Source organism: Pagrus major, chromosome 6 (genome assembly GCF_040436345.1).
Source record: "Pagrus major chromosome 6, Pma_NU_1.0".
Lineage (NCBI taxonomy): Eukaryota > Metazoa > Chordata > Actinopteri > Spariformes > Sparidae > Pagrus > Pagrus major.
Genome location: NC_133220.1, coordinates 20,779,652 through 20,799,924, shown reverse-complemented (window position 1 = coordinate 20,799,924; position 20,273 = coordinate 20,779,652). Strand labels below are relative to the sequence as shown.

Here is a 20,273-nt window from a genome sequence, read left to right as displayed (position 1 = left end):
GATTGAGACACACTTGTTTTTATTTTGTAGTTTGTTGAATCACTCATTTACGCACAATTGCTGATTGAAGAGTGTGAAGATGCGAAATGGAAGAGAGTGAAGTGTTGTCTCTAATACAGCGACACAGATATGTGATGTTTGCAATGAGCAAACCTTATTCTTTATTGTGAGGAAGTGGCTCTCACATGAGTCCATTAGCTTGCTTACCACCATGTTTTGCTCACACATTTGGCTTGAGTGCTTTTTAATTTGAGAATGATCAGTCTGGCCTATTTTTTCTGTTGGTTACAAAAGGTCTTCTGAGGATTAGATGAATGGTAGATGGGTGGATGCGTCTCCTGTAAATCACTTTGATAAGATGGATGTGTTAAAAATATGTTCACCGATGCTTGGGTTATGATGAAAGCCTGAACAGTTTTAGAGCACACCATGTTCGTGGCTGCGAGGTGGAATGCAGGACAGACACAAGTGATCAGAGCAGTTCCTGCTTTGCCATGTTTGACCCAGTTCCTGTGATTTGAACAGGAAGTTGAACAGCCTTGTTCTGGGATTCGTAAATCTGATTTTCACCCTTTGAGAGAAACAACATTTAAGCCTGTGAGTTGCTAAAAACCTCAGGAAGCTGTCAAACCAACAGATCAAATGCAAGGTAAAACAGAGCTGTTTATCCCAACACAGAACCCATTCTCAATTCTATAACCTAATTAAAAGGAGGAAATATAACCCCTGTTCATTCCTCCATCTCATTTACTCAATTTCACCCTGATTCTTTACATGAATTATTTTTTTCTATCAATACCCTGCCAAAGTTGAGACACAGAGACAAAAGGTTAATTAATGCTTTATTTATACGGACATATGTAGGACTATGATGACAAATGAGGACAGGTTGTACGGTACATTTCTTTATAATTACACAGGTAAGAATCTGAATGAATTGGCTGACACAAGGGTTTTACAAGAAAATAGACTAAATATGTTCAATAAAAGAGTCTGACATATTGATGAATCTCTGAGAAACTCACTACAACTTTACATATTTGAGAAGGAACATTCGATATTGACCTTAAAAAAAGTAGTTTGATAAAAATCATTTTAAGTTCCAAACAACCAAAATTACTTTTTATCAACTTACACTTTGTATTTAATTAAATTTCAACCATCTTACCACCAGTTAAGCTCCATAATAAGGTCATGTAATAACAGCTGAATGAACTCACTGAGACTCTGGGATGTGGTGGAAAGCTTCCAAAACAATCATGAGTTAAATTTGTATATACATAGATTCACCTGCTGAACAGTTTAATAATTAAGTTTGTAATGAAATGAAGGATTAAGTGATACATACCATAGCCACATTCTGAGTAATGAGCTGAAGAATACATGAAGCTTTAAAAGAAATGAGATCAGCATGTTTCTGCTCTCAGTATTTTAAGAATCACCATCTAATGAAGCTGAAATTGGAGACGGTAGATTCTTAAGTTTCCTCCATGATCTTCAAAGTTGTGGCGGTCCCTCTGAAAGGTGACAAAACATGTCAAAATAACAGGAAATTGTGAGTGTAATCTGTTTACTATACATTGGTTGAGGGGGACACAGGTTTTGACGTATAAAACATGTATTTGGCAAACCTGGTGCCTCTGTGTTCCCCAGCAGACGCTGAATGATCTCCTGCAGTGCTACACCATACTCCTCATAGTCCTCTTCTGTCATGGTGACGCCAATTTCAAAGGGGGCGCTTATCTGCTTAGAGGAGAGGAAGACCATGAAGTAAGAGGGATGGTTATTAAGGGTGGTGGTTGTGTGCTGTAGCCGTAAGTGTGATTTCCACTCACTGTGATGTGTTTGTCCTCAGTGGGTTGATGAGGCTCCTGCATGACTTGGCGGCCAACCCTGGAAGACTTTCCCCTGTTCTACAGAGAAATGTCATGATTGTAACCAGTTCAGCTTTACATTAGAAGTTCAGAGTCAGTGATTAACATACTTCTTAGATCTTGAATTAGGTATAGTAAACAATGCTATCACTGTATTTGAATTTCTTACTATGATTGCATTCATCTGATGTGGTATGTAAACAAATGTCCCTCTTTTTACTGCTCCAAAGACTGACAAAAAAAAGACTGACAAAAAAAAAGACTGACAAAAAAAAAAGCAAAGACTGACAAGGCCAAGACTGACAAAAAAAAAAGCATAAAGAGGCCACTCAGATGCAATAAAGGATGTAATTATTATATATGCAAAAGAAGTCTAAAATGTGACAAAAAATGCCAGGAATTGAAAATCAGGCTCATTGGGACGGCAGGAGCTTAAATAATCTGGTGATTCTCTAACGAGGACGAAGAAACATGAGGCATTAGATAACAAACACACAACCAACTCCTTGTTAACTTAACAAAACTCAGTCTTCCTTGTGTTGAAAGTGATGATATGGCTTCATATTCAGAACACCAGGATATAAAGGGAACTGCTTTATTAGTGAGTGATCAAACAGACTGAAATATCACCATTCAATTCTTATATTTTATATTCAAGAGTTAAAGCATTAATTCACATGTGTTAAAAGACAGGGAAGCTCCTTACCTGAGGTTTTTGTGAGGGGCTGAGGAAGCTCGAGCCTGCACTGGTTGACTTGCACCACAAAGTCAGAGAACAGAATAAAAACACCAGCAAACATGTGTTTCTTTTCAAAAACATGGTGGAATAAAAATGTAAAATGCGCGATCCACTGCCAACAATATGACACCAACCTATGTTCAGCTTCCAACTTCATACCTTTATATAGCTTCCATTCTCTTTTATTTTGGTTTAAAAATACATTCATTATAATAGTAACAGGTGCTTGTGCTGTCATATCTTGTTTGCGTCAGACTGTTCAAATGTTTAAATTGATAACAGAGTAGGCATTTCTCTGTTACAACCTGCTGATCATCTTATCTGTTCAGTGTGGTAATGAAAGTAATGTAGGTAATAATATTGCTGTCATAGAGACGCTGATAATGGGAACTAATTCAGCCTATTATGCATGTATGTCTCCAGCAGCATACCAATGTTGAGTTAATATACCCAGGAATAGTGCAATGTCAAATATTGAGGTTGATATTTGACAATCACAATGCTGAACACAATAGAGCTCCTTTTAAAATGAGTCTTATCTGGAGAATTTGACAAACTCCACACCAATAAATGTTTTTTTATGTGGTAAAAATTTTCAACAGATCTTGAAGTTTTCCTTTTTTTTTGTTTTAGCTAGGCAAAATCAGAGGACAAACGTATTTAAACTAAGCTGAACTAAATCAGAGCAATCTGACTGATCCAGAGTCAGAGATCAGCTGGTCTCCACTCAGTCCTCCTTATACAGTGACCATAAACCGCCTCTTATTGAGATGAGAATGTGTGCAATAAGTAGGTAATTGCTTTGTTTATTTTATTTTTAAGGGTTAGAATACATCTAAATCCATACACCGTCCATATGAAACACTTTTAATGTTCAGAGCTTCTATTCACACAGAGTTTACTCTAACAAAAGCTCATTGCACAGCCAACAGAGAAACCTTGTTTGACAGACACTGTGTTTACATAACAAACGCCACTAGTTGGCGGTAAAGCGACAGTTTTTCTCGCGAGAGCTGCACCACCAACGAAGAAGTCGAGGACCGCAGCAGCACAGAGATTATGTCGTAGAAAGATAACTATTAAACATGGAAAAAAAGAAGAAACCCTTCGATGTGACTGCTTCATCGGTGAGTTACATAAAAAAACAGCCTACAAACACTTTATTGATATTCTGTGTGGCTCTGGGACGTTTAATTAAATGATTATAACAGCTAACGTTAGCTAACCTGCTGTCAGGCTATATTGCTAGCAAACGCAGTTAAAGTTGTTTTAGTGGCTAAAGAATAAACATAAACAGTTTACTGCTGATTTATGTTTCGATGATACCGTCTTTGTTACAGCTAGTGGACCTTAAAGCTGAACTTTACAGAAAGCAGGAACAGTTCAAACAGGATAAACTTGGGCGAGAAAACTCTGGTGCTGGATTCACATCACAATCCAAAGTCAAGGTACAGTATGTGTTATTTAGAAAGATATTTTTATCTGCTTGTATGACAACAGATTGAGATATCTAATCGTGTCCTGTCTTCATGCTCTTGTGTAGAAACCTAATGTTTGGAGCAAACAAAATGCTGGTGTTTCAGCAAGAGCTGAGAAAGATGCAGAGCAGCTGGCTGAGGAGCAGAACAGCCTTGATACAGCAAAGTCAGTTCAACACATCATACAGCAGACTTATTGTCATAATAAAATAGTGACCACAACCTCTGACTCCTCATTTATCTGCCTATAACAGACGCAGGTTGGAGGAGAAGGCCAAACTCTATGAGCAGATGACAAAAGGAGACTTTCCAGGTTGGTGAAGCGTAAATTACATCTTTCTGATATTTTGTTGTATGACAATGTGTGTTTAGTTTGTAATAAATTTGTCTTGTAATTTGTCAGATGAAGAGACAGAAGGACTGTTCCTGGTTGACTTCACCCAGAAGATTATTGACAAAAGGAGAGAAACACTTGCACACAAAGAAAGGGATGATGAAGAAAGAGACATCTCATCTCCTGTCCCTCCTCCTCAAAACCCAGATGAGGAATGGTAATGTCTGATTCGTTCATTATCAACGGTTTAGAAATATGTAGCTTAGTTAGTATGGTGTTAAATAGTATATATATTATCTATACAAATTAACAAATCCCTAGGACTACCCCCACCACCACTTCTAATCTCAAGTATGCAAGTTAAAATGAAAACAGTACAAATGAAAAAGGAATTCATAATGTATATGTGATGATATTCGACAGTTTGAAACCTGTAATTGTTAACTGTTCTCCTTCACATTGTTTCTCTGTAGGGTGGATTATGTTGACGCTTTGGGCCGATCTCGAAGATGCATGAAGAAAGACCTGCCAGGTTTTAAGAAACTGGATGAAGACCTTAAAGGAAAAGGGTAAATATTCTACAAGTGATGGGTTCATAAAGTTGGAGACTGGATATTGGTGTCATCTTGGGAACTTAAACATTTTTTGATATGACTTTTCTATGTAGAAAAGCCTCAGCTGACAAGACCTTACTCTCAGAGGACATGCGGCGAGAGCTGCAGAGGCAGGAGTGGGAGAGGGAGGAAGAGGAGGCTATGAAGAGGCCTGTTGGGCCGATCCACTACGAGGATATCAGGGGACAAGGTTACTGTTAAAGCATTTCTAAAACGTTTCTGGAAAAAAGTTTCTGTACACATGTGAAATGAAGTAAGTCGTGCAGTAAAAAGCATTTTGTTTGTTTGTTCATCTCAGAGGCTCGGGAGCTCGGTGTCGGTTACTTTTCGTTCTCTCAGGATGCAGAGCACCGCAGGAAGCAGAGAGAAACTCTGGATATGCTCAGAGACCAGGTGAGCTGCTGATCTCTGGATGGATATGAACACAGACATATTTATTTAAAATGTGTGCATTCAAATTATCTCACACTACAAGCAAACTCCACTAGGCCTGTGACAGTAATTATCTTATCGACATATTGTAAACATTTTATCAACTTATCGATGTATGTTCATGGCCTCAATCAGTTTTACTGACCTCGATATTGCCGATGTGTTTCATTGCAGCTTTTGTTAAGTTAATTTTGTTGGTATGAAAGAGGGTAAAAAATTACAATAGTATTATTTATTGCAATTATTTCTAGGACAGTACAGCGTCCAGTAAAAGTAGTTATCGTGACAGGCTTTACTCTCACATGTAGGTACATTAAACACGTATTTAAAGAATAAAAGCGATTTTGAGTCTAAACTGATGACAAAAGCATCGCTTTTTTCTCTTTTTCAATTTTCTTGTCCTTCAGACAACAGAGCAGCGCACCAAAAGGGAACACCTAAAGGAGAAGAGGCAGGCCATTCTGCAGGCCCGACTGGCCAAGGTGAGGCAGAGGAAGATGAAGAAGGCCAAGCTGGATGGCACTGAGGACGAGCAGAAAGAGGAAGAGAATGAAGGTTAGAATCCACACACACTTTTTGTCAAATGCAGCTGTGACTCTATTGCTGATATTAGCGAATTTTGATCACATGAATGTTAATGAGGGATTGTGTTGAATCTTTCCTCCTAGGAGAGGAAGGGGAAGGTGAAGTAACAGGACCCTCGCCTCCACCGGAAGACTTCCCAGAGATCAGCACAGTGAAGAAGGTGGAAGTAGAGATTCAGGAAAGGAGGGACACTAAACCAGGAGTTCCTCATGTGAGAGAATGGGACAGAGGCAAAGGTAAGCCTCCTCATGTAAAGTTCCATGTTAAAAATGAATCTCCTTATATCATAACTTCAGTTAAGACATGAGGCTGTAAGGTGTCATGTATGCATAATTTATTTTCTTTGTTATGGAGCTGTGCTTAGATAACTATGATAGAATTTTTCATGAGTGAGACAAGAATTCAAACTGAATTATGAATTAAGTTACTGCCATCATATCATTTACTTTTTTAACATTGACTCTTTACTTCTTCTTCCAGAGTTTATGTTTAGTGAGTGGAAAAGTCGATGTCGTGACGAGCGAGATTCAGAATTTGCACCTCCCACTGCGTACTTTACTGAGGACAAGAGACAAAAACCAGTGAAGGGTAAATCTCAGGAGAATAAATTTAAGACGTCCTTCAAGTGGACCAAAGGCCCAGGAGTAGTCTCTGACAGCAAAGAGGAATCACAATCTAAAACTGCTCCCTCACCTCCTCAACCTCAACAAAGTCCTCCACCTCCTCCACAACCACAGACCTCGTCACAGTCAACACCTTCCGATCACCCAGCAGCTTCAGCTCCAGCTCCAGCTCCAGTGTCTGCTCTGCCATGTAATTCCCAGTATCCTCCTGCTGCATTTTGTCCTACATTTCCTCCTCCCACTCCCCAGTTTGCTGGACCGCCTCACCTGGTCCCTCCGTTTACCCCACAGTACCCAAACCAGTACCCACCCCAGTACCCACCCCAGTACCCACCCCAGTACCCACCCCAGTATCCCCCTCAGTATCCCCCTCAGTTTCCCCCTCAGCAGCCCCCTCAGTATCCCCCTCAGCCTGCAGGCAGTAGCAAGGCTCAGCAGCCTGCACAGAGTCTAGACGACATGCTGTCCTTCTACAGGAATCTCTAAAATGTCATGTTTCACACTGTGAGTGTAAATACTGATGTTTCCTTTTTTGAAGAATCCACAGAAAACAACAGAACGTAATGCCTAAGCTCTGTGGAATTTTAGCATTTAATAAATATCAGGAATTTAACTTTACACTATTCTGACTTTTTTGTTGTTGTTTTTTTTGTTGGGGGGGCATTGGGGAATAACACTTTTAGTTTTAGTAAAGCTCTTTCAGCCTATGAGTCATTTTTGTCATGACAAGGGGGCATGAAATAATCTGGTTACGAGTTGCTGTATAGAAACTTCCACCAGATGGTACTGTACACCTTCATATCGAGAGAGTCTGCAAGTGATCAGACTGATTGTTGACCACTGTGATTTTTCTGAACTGGTAAAGGAAATCATTCTGGAGCTGCTGTTATTTTCATTATCGATTCATCTGTTGATTACTTTCCCCCTTTAAATTATTAATTATGTCTGTAAAATGTTGAAAAAAATCCATCCCTGTTTTCAAGAATCCAAAGATAACGTCTTTAGATGTCTTGAGTCGTAGAACTGTCCCAAGTTCCCCGTTTATTATCAATAACAGAAAGAAAAGCAGAAAATCCTCACAACTGAGTAAGTGGAACTAGGGAATGTTTTCCCCAAAGACCTGACTTTAAACCAAATAGATGACGATTATTATGTCAATTGACTAAATATTTAAAGCTCTAGTGTTTGAATCACAATGCAGATGCTTTTGTCATTTTTTTATCTCATAAAATATACTGCCTCTCATTTCTAAAAACTTAGTTAAGTCCTGACAGCTGGAGAAAGACGGCAGTTGAAGTTGTGAGAGCACTTATTTTAATATTTATGGTTGGAGACTTTTGAAATGTAAAGCAGTTAGTAACCTGAAGTAAACCTCTTTGTTGCTGCTCTCTGGAGCTCAACTGAACACATCCTGGTGGTCTGCATCTGTGCCAGTCCCACACCTGGTTCAGTTTGTTACACAGATTATTTTAATGTTCCCTTTGTCAGAAGTTGTGGATCGTACCTACTGAAAAACACTTCTCTGACCATTTTTTCGGCACAAACAGCACAATTGTGGCAAGTAGGGGGGAACTCTACAGTGTCATTTGTGCAGAGTTGAGAGAGTTGAATTTCTTGGTCATTTATCATGGGTTTTTGTTCAAACCGCTATTTTTTAGTTTAGATTTAGTCACTTTTCCTTATGGAAGTGTTTGTAGTACACATTTCTGTTTTTACAGTTTCTGGCTATGATAAATGGTGTCATTTTGGTGGTTTGAATGAATCATTTTTAGTTCTTTCTCACATGCTCCTCACAGTGTAATCAGAGTAATATCCAAATGATGTTAGGTAGATAATCGATGCTTGAGAGAAACACTGGTGATAATATTGTCATGCTGTTGGTGAAAGTTATTAAATGGGTATTGTGTAATCTAACAGTAGGAGATGATTTAGGAACTTCTCTGACTACCCACAGCAGTGAGTGAGACTGACTGTAAAAGTGGATTAAACTATGTGATCTTATTCAGAAGGTTGAATGTCACTGGTTTTATAGCACTACTACTACTGTCAGGCAGAGCATCTTGAGTCCTGTATCTCATAGAAGGATCAATTGAACCAATACAGTAAACTCAAACATGTAGTCTTAAAAAACAAAGGACAAGATTTCTACCGCATGTTGAAATGTGACATAGACACAGTCAATTGTCTGACTCTGACCTCCGCCTCTGCCCTGGTCCGCAGAAAGCGTGTGAGACTTGAATAAAGGTCAGGAAACTCTTTCATAGGAGTTGATCATCGCCAGTAGTTTGATTTATGAGAGCTGGAATTAAAACTTGATCACAGATCAAAGAGCAGATCAGCCCATTAACCTCTTAATTAGATATTTGGCTTGATTTCTGGCTCCCTTGTTTCCTCTCTCAGGCAGGAGAATAGGTAGTTTGGCACTTGGTGTGTTTTGCTGATCTCCTGTATGAAGAGGTGGTTCTCTTCCTGGTGTGGTGGATTGTTAACCCCACTGTGACCTCAAACACTGTTTCTTCCCCTATTTGTTCCTGCAGCCGCAGTCTAAGCAGAGTGGGAAATACACGCTCAGACAGCTTAAGCATTGTCCGCATAGTCCATGTGGGTGTATATACGTGTGTGTTCATATACAGTATGTGTTAAGGGTTAACTTATGTGCTTTTGTTTGAATTGTTGAAGCCAATTTGCTGCCTGAGTAAATCTGCTGCCTAGGAGGTGAGATGATGGTCATACAGTAACAAGACCTCACAGAGTGATCGTCCTACAGGGATTTAAATACGCTCTTATACGCATACATTATGCTGTACAGACTGCAATATTCATATCAATAAAGAAAAGCTCTTTTAATGAGGTTTCCAGCAGAATCATCAAGTAATAATAAGAGTACACAGAGGCAGCTGCATTTAGTTTGTGCCTTTCTTTTTAGCCATGGCAATGTCAGTCTGTTGGTCCATTGCTTTGGCCCAGACTGAAATATCTCAACATCTACTGGATGGATTGTCCAGTCCATGGTCGCCTTGTTGAAAATTGTGGTTTTGATTAAAATGTCTCATCAATTATTCGATGGATTTGGGTTTCTGACCAAAAACCAGCATAGCTAATGTTTTTCCCAGCATCAACCTCAGCTGTGTGTTTCTGCTAATCTGCTAATTACCAAATGTTAACCAAGCTAAGATGGGGACTATAGTAAAAATCATACCAACTAAACATCAACATGTTAGCATTGTTATTGTGAGCATGTTAGCATGCTGATGTTAGTATTTAGCACATAGCACTGCTGTGCATGAGTACATTACAGCCCTTACAGAAGTGCTAGCATGGCTGCAGACTCGTCTTGCTAAAACAAATGTGATGTGTTACTCATCCATTCAACCATACAGTCAACCAAAATGAATAAAATACGAGAAATTTACACTGACCCACTGAAAGATAACCAGCTACAGATGTGCAAAAACAGAAGGAATCCAAATGCTATGGCAAATGCTAATGCTAAAGTAATGCTGCTTTCAAGTCGGTGTCGCAGCTCAGAATTTTCTTCTGAAATTTCAAACTTCCGACCTCCCAGCGTTCCAGGTGCATGATGCCAAAAGTGATCAAAAAACTTGTCTGAGCGTAATAAAATTATGTCTCTTCAGAAAGTGTACACAGTGAACCCTCAACATTGTGGCCTCTTTGCATATATAAATCAAATAAAGGAGGAAAAACGACACATGAAGTAACAGACGCCACGATACATTTTATTTTTACAGCACTTTCATACTCCACTAGGAAATCTAAATATTCCATTCACTAGCTAGCCAAACACAAATACAATAGATTTGCCCAGAGTTCACAGAATGATTGGCGTTCCATCGTAGCTACTTTTTCTAAGGACATCTGAAACGTTCAATTTCCTAGTTGTCTGGATCGCAGCATTGGATGGTGAACATGGTAAGCAGTAGGCTACACAGCTTGAGCATTCTACAATTATCATGATAGCATCTGGGTTAAAGCACTGCAGAACTGCTGGCACGGCCGTAGACTCTGTATGTATTTGCCCTCAGAGCAGCTTCTTTTGTTATTTGTTAACCGTCCCTCCCACACTGAGCAGAGCAGGAAGGCATCCTGACACCTCTTCTAGAATTACAGCAGCACAATTAAAATGAATAATAAGAAAAATGTGCATCTTCTCAGCTTAATTTTACTTGCTGACTCGCCGCTTTGATGGGTCTAATCACTTATAAGGGACATGCGGGTGTGTCTCATTGACAGATCCGCCCTCCTCTCAGCGACCGGCTGCTCTGAGAAATGATCTCTGCATTAAGTTGTGGCAGTTTAATCCTGCTGTGGCTGAGGAAAACGGCAACCTGCTGTTTTCATAACAGGAAATAAATTACTTTCAGCACAGGGAAACAGCTTCAGATCTAATGTAGTATAGCAGCTTATAGTTTTATTGATATTTTTTGCAAAGCATTATCTGTTTAACCAGCAGTCACTTATGCACAGTTCAGACACACGGTCACACTCACAATGTAGGAGTCAGTTTACTGAGTGCAGCTGTAAAGCTACTGTAGCACGGGAGCTAATGGCCTCTTTATGAGGAAGGATATGAGGTGAAGGTGGTGTCTGACACTTGTTCCTCAGTAATCCTGTCTTAGACTGAAGCCAGCAATCAATGTTGTCTTTATGACACTGCAGGTCCCTGATCCAGAGAGGGAAGGAGGGAGGGGCAGGTCTGGCCCCTTGTTAATGCAGTTTGACTGGGATAAAAGGAAACCAAGGCATGGCCTGGACAATACGCTGCAATGTTAACCCCTTCTACTAGCAAAGACATGGTGAGATCAAATGCACCCCTTTACAGACTTGAGAGGTGTTAAGATGTATTTAGGTACACTAGTGTCATGCAGAGGTTTTGTGTTATTAGTGTGGATCTGCCCTCGATTGTGTCTTTATTGATCCTCATCTGTAAAATTTCAGTCTAACACAAAAGGATTGGTAAAGGAGACTAAACTTATCATGAATAGAACTTCATTACTTTGTCTATCAAGATAGATAGATAGATAGATAGATCTGTACAGAAAATAACGTATAAAAACAGCAATTTGCCATTTTTCCTGACTATTTTTCAGCTTTTTGCTTTTCAGCTTCACCCTTTTCTGGAGTCTCTTTGCTTTGCTCGTACTGTAACATCACATAGGTCTTCCCCAGAAGCTGCACACAGTTTATTATTGGCGTAACTCCAATGAGACCCAGATGCGGTACAAGCTCGGATAAGGCACTCGTCTAGAAGAGGTTTTTAATTCTTCGGGCTCAGAGTTTCAATGAGCCAACTGGGGACTGAAGTCACAAACTGGAAGAGGGAATCAAACTCATAAATTGTCGATCCCAAGGTAGATGCTGTAACTACAAGTTCACTGAGCTGGATGAATCTTTGATATTGGAAGGATTACTCAACAAAAGAGCACTGCAATTTTGCGGACTCAAAATAGCCCAAAAGAGACAAGATTTTGAGCTTTTAGGATCAGTTCAGGATCCTTCTTTAAATTGCCTACATTAACATAAAAACAAGTGAAGGGAATACTACTGGCTCCATTAGGTATAATAGGCCATTAAGACTCGATCAGTAAAATCAAGCATATTGAGCCAACAAACAAATTTAGAAAACTACTACAGGATAATGAGACGTTTATAAAAATGTTAAAACAACACTCTTAAGAGAGACTTCAGTTTTCTTACCTATATTTTCTCCTTAAACTTTATTTAAATTTCAATGTCAGTAACACTGAACATCAAACAGTGTTAAATAGTCCATGACAGAGGTTTTTCATTCTCTTTTTTTCTTTCTAAGAGCATCCGTTTACATTTTAACATTTAGACATTTTAGTGCAGCAAAACTGGAGTAGAAAAATGCATTTTCATTTGTAGTTTTGCTGTCATGTATTACATTATATAGACTTCTTTCAGTCTTGAGTCCATTGAATCTGCATCAGCAAAAGCGCTTTCCTCCAATTTTTATTATGATTTTTCTTGCAGTATACAAAGTGTCTTTTCCTGTTACATTTTAGGGTGGTACAAGTAAAAACAACACAGGATCCACTGGGATGACATTTTTTTCATTATTTTTCCAATCTCCTCTTTTATATATTACCATTATCCCTGCAATACTGGACAGTCCCAGAAAATATGTGAATAATCTCCCATCATCCATCTAATCCTCCAACACAGAGGTGAACCTATATTAAACATTGAAATTACCATTGGAGTCCTTCCATTCAAATTCCTTCCATTGATGACTGTTGTGTGGTGGCCCTGCTGTGCAAATCAGCAAAGCCAAAACATAACTGTAAACCACAGAACACAACGCATTACTTCTACTGGGGGGTTAATATCATTGAGCTTACTGCTTTTGCGGTTGTGTTTTTTCGTATTTGCTGTTGTGATTTGCACTTCAGGGCCACCGTACTGTTGATACCTTTGTGGCTATTACACACTATAAATTGCTCCAAAACGATTTATGAGCCCTGAACACCAATGCAAAAGTGTTATTTTTGTATTAACTCCAGAACTCAGACAGATTTTTCAAAAGCAAGACAAGATGTTGAAACACTTTATACCAGTGGACATTTAAACTCACATAATGAGAGAGTTGTTCAGGATAGAAGGTGAACATTTTGTGAGTAATAGTACTTATGTTTTGGTAGCATTTTTGACAGGAGATTTTGTGTCATAAATCATGTAGAACATGAAGAATACTGGTAAAATAAAGACACACACTGGTTTAAGAGCACATTGATAGAAAACTGCCAGACAAGTAGTAAAGTAACTTTGAGATGAGTGTTTTTTAGTGGGGTCATAAAACAATAGGGGGGCTTTTCGTGAGGTCCAGGAAGACTGAAAGAGAGACAACGTGGAAACGTAGCATTCATTAGAGCTTATTACATTTCATTTCTGATACGTAAGCAGGTTTATCCATCTAAATTAATTTCACCTTCTGTACTGTACCACCTGAGATGGACAGCTGGTTGATTTAATTTCCTTCTCGCTTTGGGATGTAAGTTGTTCTTCTGTGTGCTTATCTCAGCTGTGGAGCGCTGCAGGAGTTTAACTTGTTATCTGTTGTCAGAGTGCTCCTAGAAATGCCACACGTTATGAACTAAATGAAAGCTGAAATATAGATACAAAGAGAAGAAGCGAAGAAGAGCCTGTTTCACACTTATGACAAACTCATCACAGGAAAGTACATTTTTCACAATTTTGAGGACAAGATCTGCAAAGAAAAGTAGAATATTAAGACAAATCAGACTTATTTGACCAAATGCTTCCAAATCCAATCAGTGTCCACAGGCCAGACAATTAAAACCCATTAATGCCTCAACATCCCACACTGCTCAGCGAGAGCACTGTTTTGCTGCTGTAGGCTTCTTTAATGGTCCATCAGTGAATAGCATCTTCCACCGCCGTGCATCGCCACCTCCACACTGTGAGACGATGTGCTTCAGATGGAGGCCTGGGTCCCTCTGTCAGCATCACCCCACGGTGAGCTGTAATGAGTTGGTGTGTGCTGTAATGAGAGCTAATGCTGCCACAGCTATTGAGCCGCTCTTGCCACCAGGCCATAATGCCACTCCTGCTGTGTTGTGTCAAACAGCCACATGCAAAACAGACTGGTGCCAGTGAGCTTGATGGCAGGCCTGCTGCAGCGTCTCTCCCAGCAGCAGATGGATCACAGAGAGAGGGACAAAGGCCCCGTGGAGTCTCAAATAACAGCGTTTGGCTGCAGTTCAGCTCACAACGTGTGGCGGCTGAACTGATGTTGTAAATAACACCTTTGCTCTCTGTTGACCATGTTTACATCAGGGCTGGGTATCATTTGAATATTTTCATCTCTGGTGGCGATACAATGCCTGAGATTTGGTCTCGATACTGATGCTTAAATACAAACATGCTTTCTATAAAAACCCTGCAAAACTAACAAAAGTAGCCAGCACTCTAAGATATTGAAAGATTGGCGGTGTGCTACAGTGTAAATGTTAGTAAATCCCGTGAGATGACCTAAAGCAACAGATGATCCTTCTACAGTAAGTGCCTTTGTACCTCTATACGTCTATTCAGGGTCAAGACCCATCCTCCAACCAAGTTTCATGGAAATCTGTCCAGTAGTTTTTGTGAAATCCTGCTGACAAACCAACCAACCAGCAAGCAAACAGGTGAAAACACAACCTCCTTGGTGGGGGTAATTAAAAGTAAAGAAGTATCAAAAGTAAAAGTGCTCATTACATAGAAAAATAGCCTCGATGACATTATATGTATATGAAATTATTAGACAGTTAATACTGATGCTGCAATGCAGTTAGGAGGTTTGACCCAGTGGTTCCCAACCTGGGGCTCAGGCACACTCTGAAGGGTCACAAGATAAATCTGAGGGCTCATGAGATGATTAACATGGTTAATGAAGTTCTTATGAACAAATTTGTATGATTTTTTTGTACTTTTTTTTCATGAAATTTACATCTGAAACATGAAAAGGGGCCACAACTAGGCACTGCTTTTATATAAAGAACCACAAGTGAAAAAGGCTGAAAAACACTGCTCTGTGTATACATCCACAGCTGAAAATAGTCCCATAAAAACACTGTTTACTCCTGTAAAACTATATCCATGTGACATACCAAGATATGTCATCAGAGAAAGCGATGGGCTTGAGACTGAAAGCCACAGACAGGGTTAGGGAGGTCAGAAAGGATTAGTGACAGACTAATGCACTGTTCTTTTTGATACTCTCATGAAATTTGTTGACAATAAGAAGTTTTAAAAAACAACAGATTTGTCCTTTTAACAAACAGCTGTACAAGAACTTTACCTGAATAAAACAGGTTAACAGGTAAAAATGTGATTAAAATCGGGAAACAAAATTTTAAATCTATCCAGAAATTCGATGCCAGGGTTTAGTACTACCAGCTAATTTGTTTAAAAAGCTGAGGCATGTTAAATGTCTGAAGTGTTTACGTGTGTGTTGAGCTGAACCGTGAGCTGGGGGGGCAGTTTGTCTCCTGGGCGGTGTATGTGTTGTCTGACAGGTCCCCAGCTCCTCACGCTGCTGAATAAAGATATTAGCTGGCCACTGTTGACACTGCATGCACACCCGTAATGGCCTCATAAATTCTGCTTGTGTGAAAGAGAAAAAGGGAGTGAAAAAGGCAGAGAAGGGACTGTGGTCTCATTGGCAGTCCACTCTCACTCTCTGGCTGCTCCAAACCACCCAGCATGCTCCCTACCTGCAGTTAACTCTGGGGATGCTTCATATTATGGTTATATACAGTAAACACTGATTAATGATGAGATTTTACTCAGCCAGTGATTGCAATCCTTTGAATATAACTGGTAGTGTCACAGTGATTAAAAAAGTGTCATATTATGGAGATTTTATGGACAAAGTGACATGTTCCCCCGAGTACCTTCATATAAATCTATCATGTGCCAACCACCACCTCCTCGACTGTATGAAGGTGCAATCTTTCAGAACAAGGTGTTTGGTGTCGTACTACATGTTGTCATTTCAGCTGAAAATGCCAAATTGTACATTTCTTTGAAGCATCTACCTCTACAAGTGGAGCTACAAACTGGTTGTTATTTTCTGCTAAAGTTAGAACTTTTTTGGTTATTTCATTTTAGCACTCATTTGAAGTTTTTACGTGGGCGTGGCTGGAAAAAATGTGACGTCACACAATTTCAACAGCAATTGTGTGGCTGTCTGCTTCTCGACAGCCACAGTCCTGACGTGAACTCATAAATATGTATTTCCATAACTGAATAAACAAGCCATCCTTGTCCTTGGGTCCAGCAAATATAACAAAATAATTATCAGTTGTATTAATTAAAATCAATCAATGAAAATGAAAATGAAAATCTTCTGATTCCCAAATGTTTCCAACAATTTTCAAACCCAGAAAAATCTGTAATTTTATTCCAGGTAACAGTAAATACCAATTGCCCTGACACCATTCGCGTAAAGATTGGTTCCCTTTAAACGTCGCTTTCACCATGCTATTCATTCTGCCACCAGGCTGGAGTTTTTGTGCAAAAAGAAAAAGGTGTCAATATGGCACAAAGGAAGTGTGTCTGCCATTAGGCAACCAAAACAGGAAGCAGCATTGTTTTCCCAGGCCGCTATCCCCAGGTAATGGTAGAACAACTGGAATAATGTGGAAACTCTACACTACAAAAGAGAAAGAAGATCACCGATAGAGGAGGCAGAGAAGGTGAAGATGGACAGTGAACGGAGGTAAAACAAGAGTGAACAGACGGGCCTTCACTTTTCACTTTAACAATGAAGATAACAACTCCCATCATGCCAGTTACTCATGGAGACCCCTCGTAGCAGAAATTACATAGTATGTGTTTAATAGTTGGATGTTGCTTGGACATTATACATCTAACGAAACATTTGCAGATACAAACCTGAGTTCAACAGTGGTCGAGAAGCTTATAAGGAGCTGAAGTTGTTTAGATCATGTTGAGACCTTTAGTTAGTGTGGATGTATATGTGTTGTTGATATGTGACATTATCAGCCTGAATGATGTGATTTTTTTCACTGTTTATTGTTCTTTCCTGACACCAAACTTCTCCTGGTGATCGTTCTTTTTCAAGTAAAACTGAATTCTTGAGACTGGAGCAAAGCCTCCGTCGCTTTTTGGAAAATAACCCTACCCTTACATGTGTTAAATATCCATGGATCTCCTGTTTTTATCTCTATTTCAAGTTACAACTTGCTCTATATAAAGGGTACAACACTGAGTTCTGTGTTTACAACATCTTCATCAATTAAACTTTATTTGGGGTAGATTTGTGAGTCTTGAAACCAGCACATGAGGAAAAGCCAGGAGCTGAAGGATAAATAAGAGTTTAAACTGTGCTCAGTGTTGTCAGATCAGGTCACTGATGGTAAAATGTGACTGTCAGTGACTTTGCTTGGATTAGACACTTTAAAAGAGAGCAGGAGAAGGCAATGTTTCTTGGCAGCACCGATGTCACTCTCGCTCGCTCCAGTGTCACATGGTCAGTATTGATTGTTAGATGCAGGGGCTGTTAAGAGGCTACTTGCATCTCAATGCAGTAGAAGATTAATGTCGCCTCTAAAAAACACAGACTCTCTCCCTCCTGCATTTCTCTTCATTAATAATTAAACTTAAACGGCAGTTTGCCAAACTAAAGTAAACATCTGATTTTAAACACACAGTAGAACAAGCACAACAAACTAATAGAAGGATAGACAGTATCATTGTGTAAACAACAACTATATAGAAATATATATCTGTAAAACAAACAATTAAAGGAATAGTCTGACATTTTGTAAATTGGCATTCTTGTATTAAATCCGTCTTGTCCACTGCATACAAACACACACTGACAGTTATTGAAGACACACACGACACTCATGACAGAGGGTCAGTCCAGGTTAATCCAGTGTGGTTTTATGGAGATGTGCGATCTGTGCTCACATTAATATGGACATTAGACTTATTGCTTCCTGTGACAACAACCTGATGGATGCTCAGTTTCAGTTAATAGCTGCCACTTAAATCAACAGTGATTAATCTGCTGAAAGTCAAAGCCAATGAATAAATCTCAGCAAGTGCACATTATAAAACTGAATTCCTTCAGCATAGAAAATGTTAAAACCAGTGTGCTTAGAAGTAGATCTGTTATTGGTCAAAGGAGCCTGGAAAAAGATTAGTATGCCGAGTGTAGTAGGTAAATAGACTTCTGTATTATCTACGACTCTGATGCTAAAAAAATACATACTATCAAGGGTAAACAGTCACTCTTTCATAACATCTGTAAAGGGCAGAATTAGCCGCTGTGATGACAGTACAATAAAGGCAATTTAAGGGTGTACTAATACTGAATGTACATGTAGCCTTTGTTTGTGTTAAACATTGCTAATCAGGATTAAACTATGATACAGACACTACTGGCTTACTCATGTTGTCTTTGATTATTTTAGTGAGTCAAAGTTGCAGCGAATCTCCTCAGAAGTTTCAAGAAAAGCACGTTTAGTCACTTTCCTTTTCTGATATCTGTTTGATAATGTTCTCAGACCACATGGCTTATTATTGGTTTATCAAGCTAGCCTTCCCTGCAGTGATTCTGTGTGTGGTGAAAAAAAGTTCCCTGGTTCTGCTTCATGAATTTTTATCTTTTGTTTAAAACCTGTTTAAACACTGTTACAGGAGCGCAACGTCAGTAAAATGAAATAAAATAAATAAATCTCTGTCATTAGTTCCTATGACAGTAAATATTTGTCATACACAAGTTTGTACTTTGAAGCACATCCAGGTAAAGGAAATGTCTACAAACACATGATATTACAAAAGACAGTTACAGTTGATACATTTAAAAAAAAAAAAAAAAAAAGATTAAATGATTTTGTTTCTATAGCTGTGTGATAGATGTGATAAATCTTATTTTTCCAGCTCTCCTTTGTCAGAACTTTTCCCTTTGTTCACTTGTCAGAAAGTTCTCATAGAAGAACAAAAACAACCCTCCAGCTGTGTTTTCTTCCTTGTTGTCATGATGTGAAGGGAGACTAAAATTAGACAGCCGTGACACTAGAGTTTGTTCCTGCGTCCTATTGGTCTAATAAACCTGACAGCTTACAGGATTCAGTGTCAACAATACTTTCCAAGGATACACAAATGTCAATTTGTGTTTCTTCTTCTTCTTTATGTTTGCGTTTGTGTTTTATGAAAGTAAGTTGGACTTAAATGAATAGTGACAAGTCCTTTCTTATTGCAAAATAAACCAAAACAGATTAAAAAAAAATAGAGTTTTATTTTATTTAGTATATTCTAATCTTCTGGCATAAACCAAGTAAAAATAAAGTGAGACCAACAATGAGTTAGAAAATGAGATTTTGATGCTTCCTGTGAACTGTAGACACATGAAGTGAAGTGAGCGCTGATTTTTTACAACCTTATAAACCCATGATGATGTCAAAACAGTAGGACAATGAGGCCCAGGTTGAAAATAACTGGAATTATCCTTTAAGTTATGTGACTACGCCCTCCGTGCTCTAGTTTTGCTGAAAGACTTGAAAACAGTCACAGGAAGGAGTATATCAAGATGGAGTTCCTTTTTTAAGCCCCAGTCTTATTGTTCCACCTCAGAGCAGGAGAGAGGAGGAGACACACTCTTTCCTCGCCTGACGCAAACAGGAGACACACAGACAGAGATGGACCTCAGGGTTCACACTGCACATGGCTCGAATTGTTTTTCTAATTTATCACGGAAAACATACTGACACTGTACAATACTGTACACATCCAATACATCATGGCTGTATATGTGTCTGACCTGGATCTCCTTCATCCCAACCCTTATGAGAGAGATCATCATAGATAAAGGACAACTTATTGATTAGGTGTTGAACGCCCAATCGATAAATACACACATTCATTTTGATTCGAAGAGAGGCACAATCCATTGTGGTGTAGAGCAGAAGGTTGAAAGAATCAGTACACACTTGTGACATGAAAACAGTGGAGGTTAAGAGGAAATACTCAAAACATTAAAGGCTATATTTTTTCCTATTGTGAATAAATCCCATTAATAAGA

The 20,273-nt window shown here is 39.1% G+C and overlaps 2 protein-coding genes across 2 annotated transcripts; one reads left to right on the top strand and one right to left on the bottom strand.

The window, feature by feature from the left end:
• Positions 1-1,477: 1,477 nt before the first annotated feature.
• ghrl (ghrelin/obestatin prepropeptide) lies at positions 1,478-2,694 on the bottom strand. The gene is made up of 4 exons (XM_073467691.1): positions 2,581-2,694; positions 1,836-1,913; positions 1,580-1,746; positions 1,478-1,517 (listed from the first exon to the last, which is right to left on the bottom strand). Exons 1-4 carry the CDS (start codon positions 2,692-2,694, stop codon positions 1,478-1,480), a joined length of 399 nt encoding a protein of 132 aa, XP_073323792.1.
• A 951-nt stretch (positions 2,695-3,645) lies between these two features.
• Positions 3,646-7,297, top strand: ccdc174 (coiled-coil domain containing 174). The gene is made up of 11 exons (XM_073468214.1): positions 3,646-3,740; positions 3,954-4,061; positions 4,157-4,257; positions 4,346-4,404; positions 4,495-4,642; positions 4,899-4,994; positions 5,093-5,229; positions 5,338-5,432; positions 5,879-6,026; positions 6,140-6,292; positions 6,537-7,297. Exons 1-11 carry the CDS (start codon positions 3,699-3,701, stop codon positions 7,163-7,165), a joined length of 1,716 nt encoding a protein of 571 aa, XP_073324315.1. The 5' UTR covers positions 3,646-3,698; the 3' UTR covers positions 7,166-7,297.
• The last annotated feature ends 12,976 nt before the right edge of the window (positions 7,298-20,273 follow it).

Coding starts and splice junctions, on each gene's coding strand:
- ghrl (XM_073467691.1), bottom strand. CDS start 2,694: ATGTTTTTGAAAAGAAACACATGTTTGCTGGTGTTTTTATTCTGTTCT. Junction 1,914..2,580: donor GCCCCTCACAAAAACCTCAG/GTAAGGAGCTTC, acceptor ATTTCTCTGTAG/AACAGGGGAAAGTCTTCCAG. Junction 1,747..1,835: donor CTGAGGACAAACACATCACA/GTGAGTGGAAAT, acceptor CTCTCCTCTAAG/CAGATAAGCGCCCCCTTTGA.
- ccdc174 (XM_073468214.1), top strand. CDS start 3,699: ATGGAAAAAAAGAAGAAACCCTTCGATGTGACTGCTTCATCG. Junction 4,258..4,345: donor AACAGCCTTGATACAGCAAA/GTCAGTTCAACA, acceptor TGCCTATAACAG/ACGCAGGTTGGAGGAGAAGG. Junction 4,405..4,494: donor GACAAAAGGAGACTTTCCAG/GTTGGTGAAGCG, acceptor GTAATTTGTCAG/ATGAAGAGACAGAAGGACTG.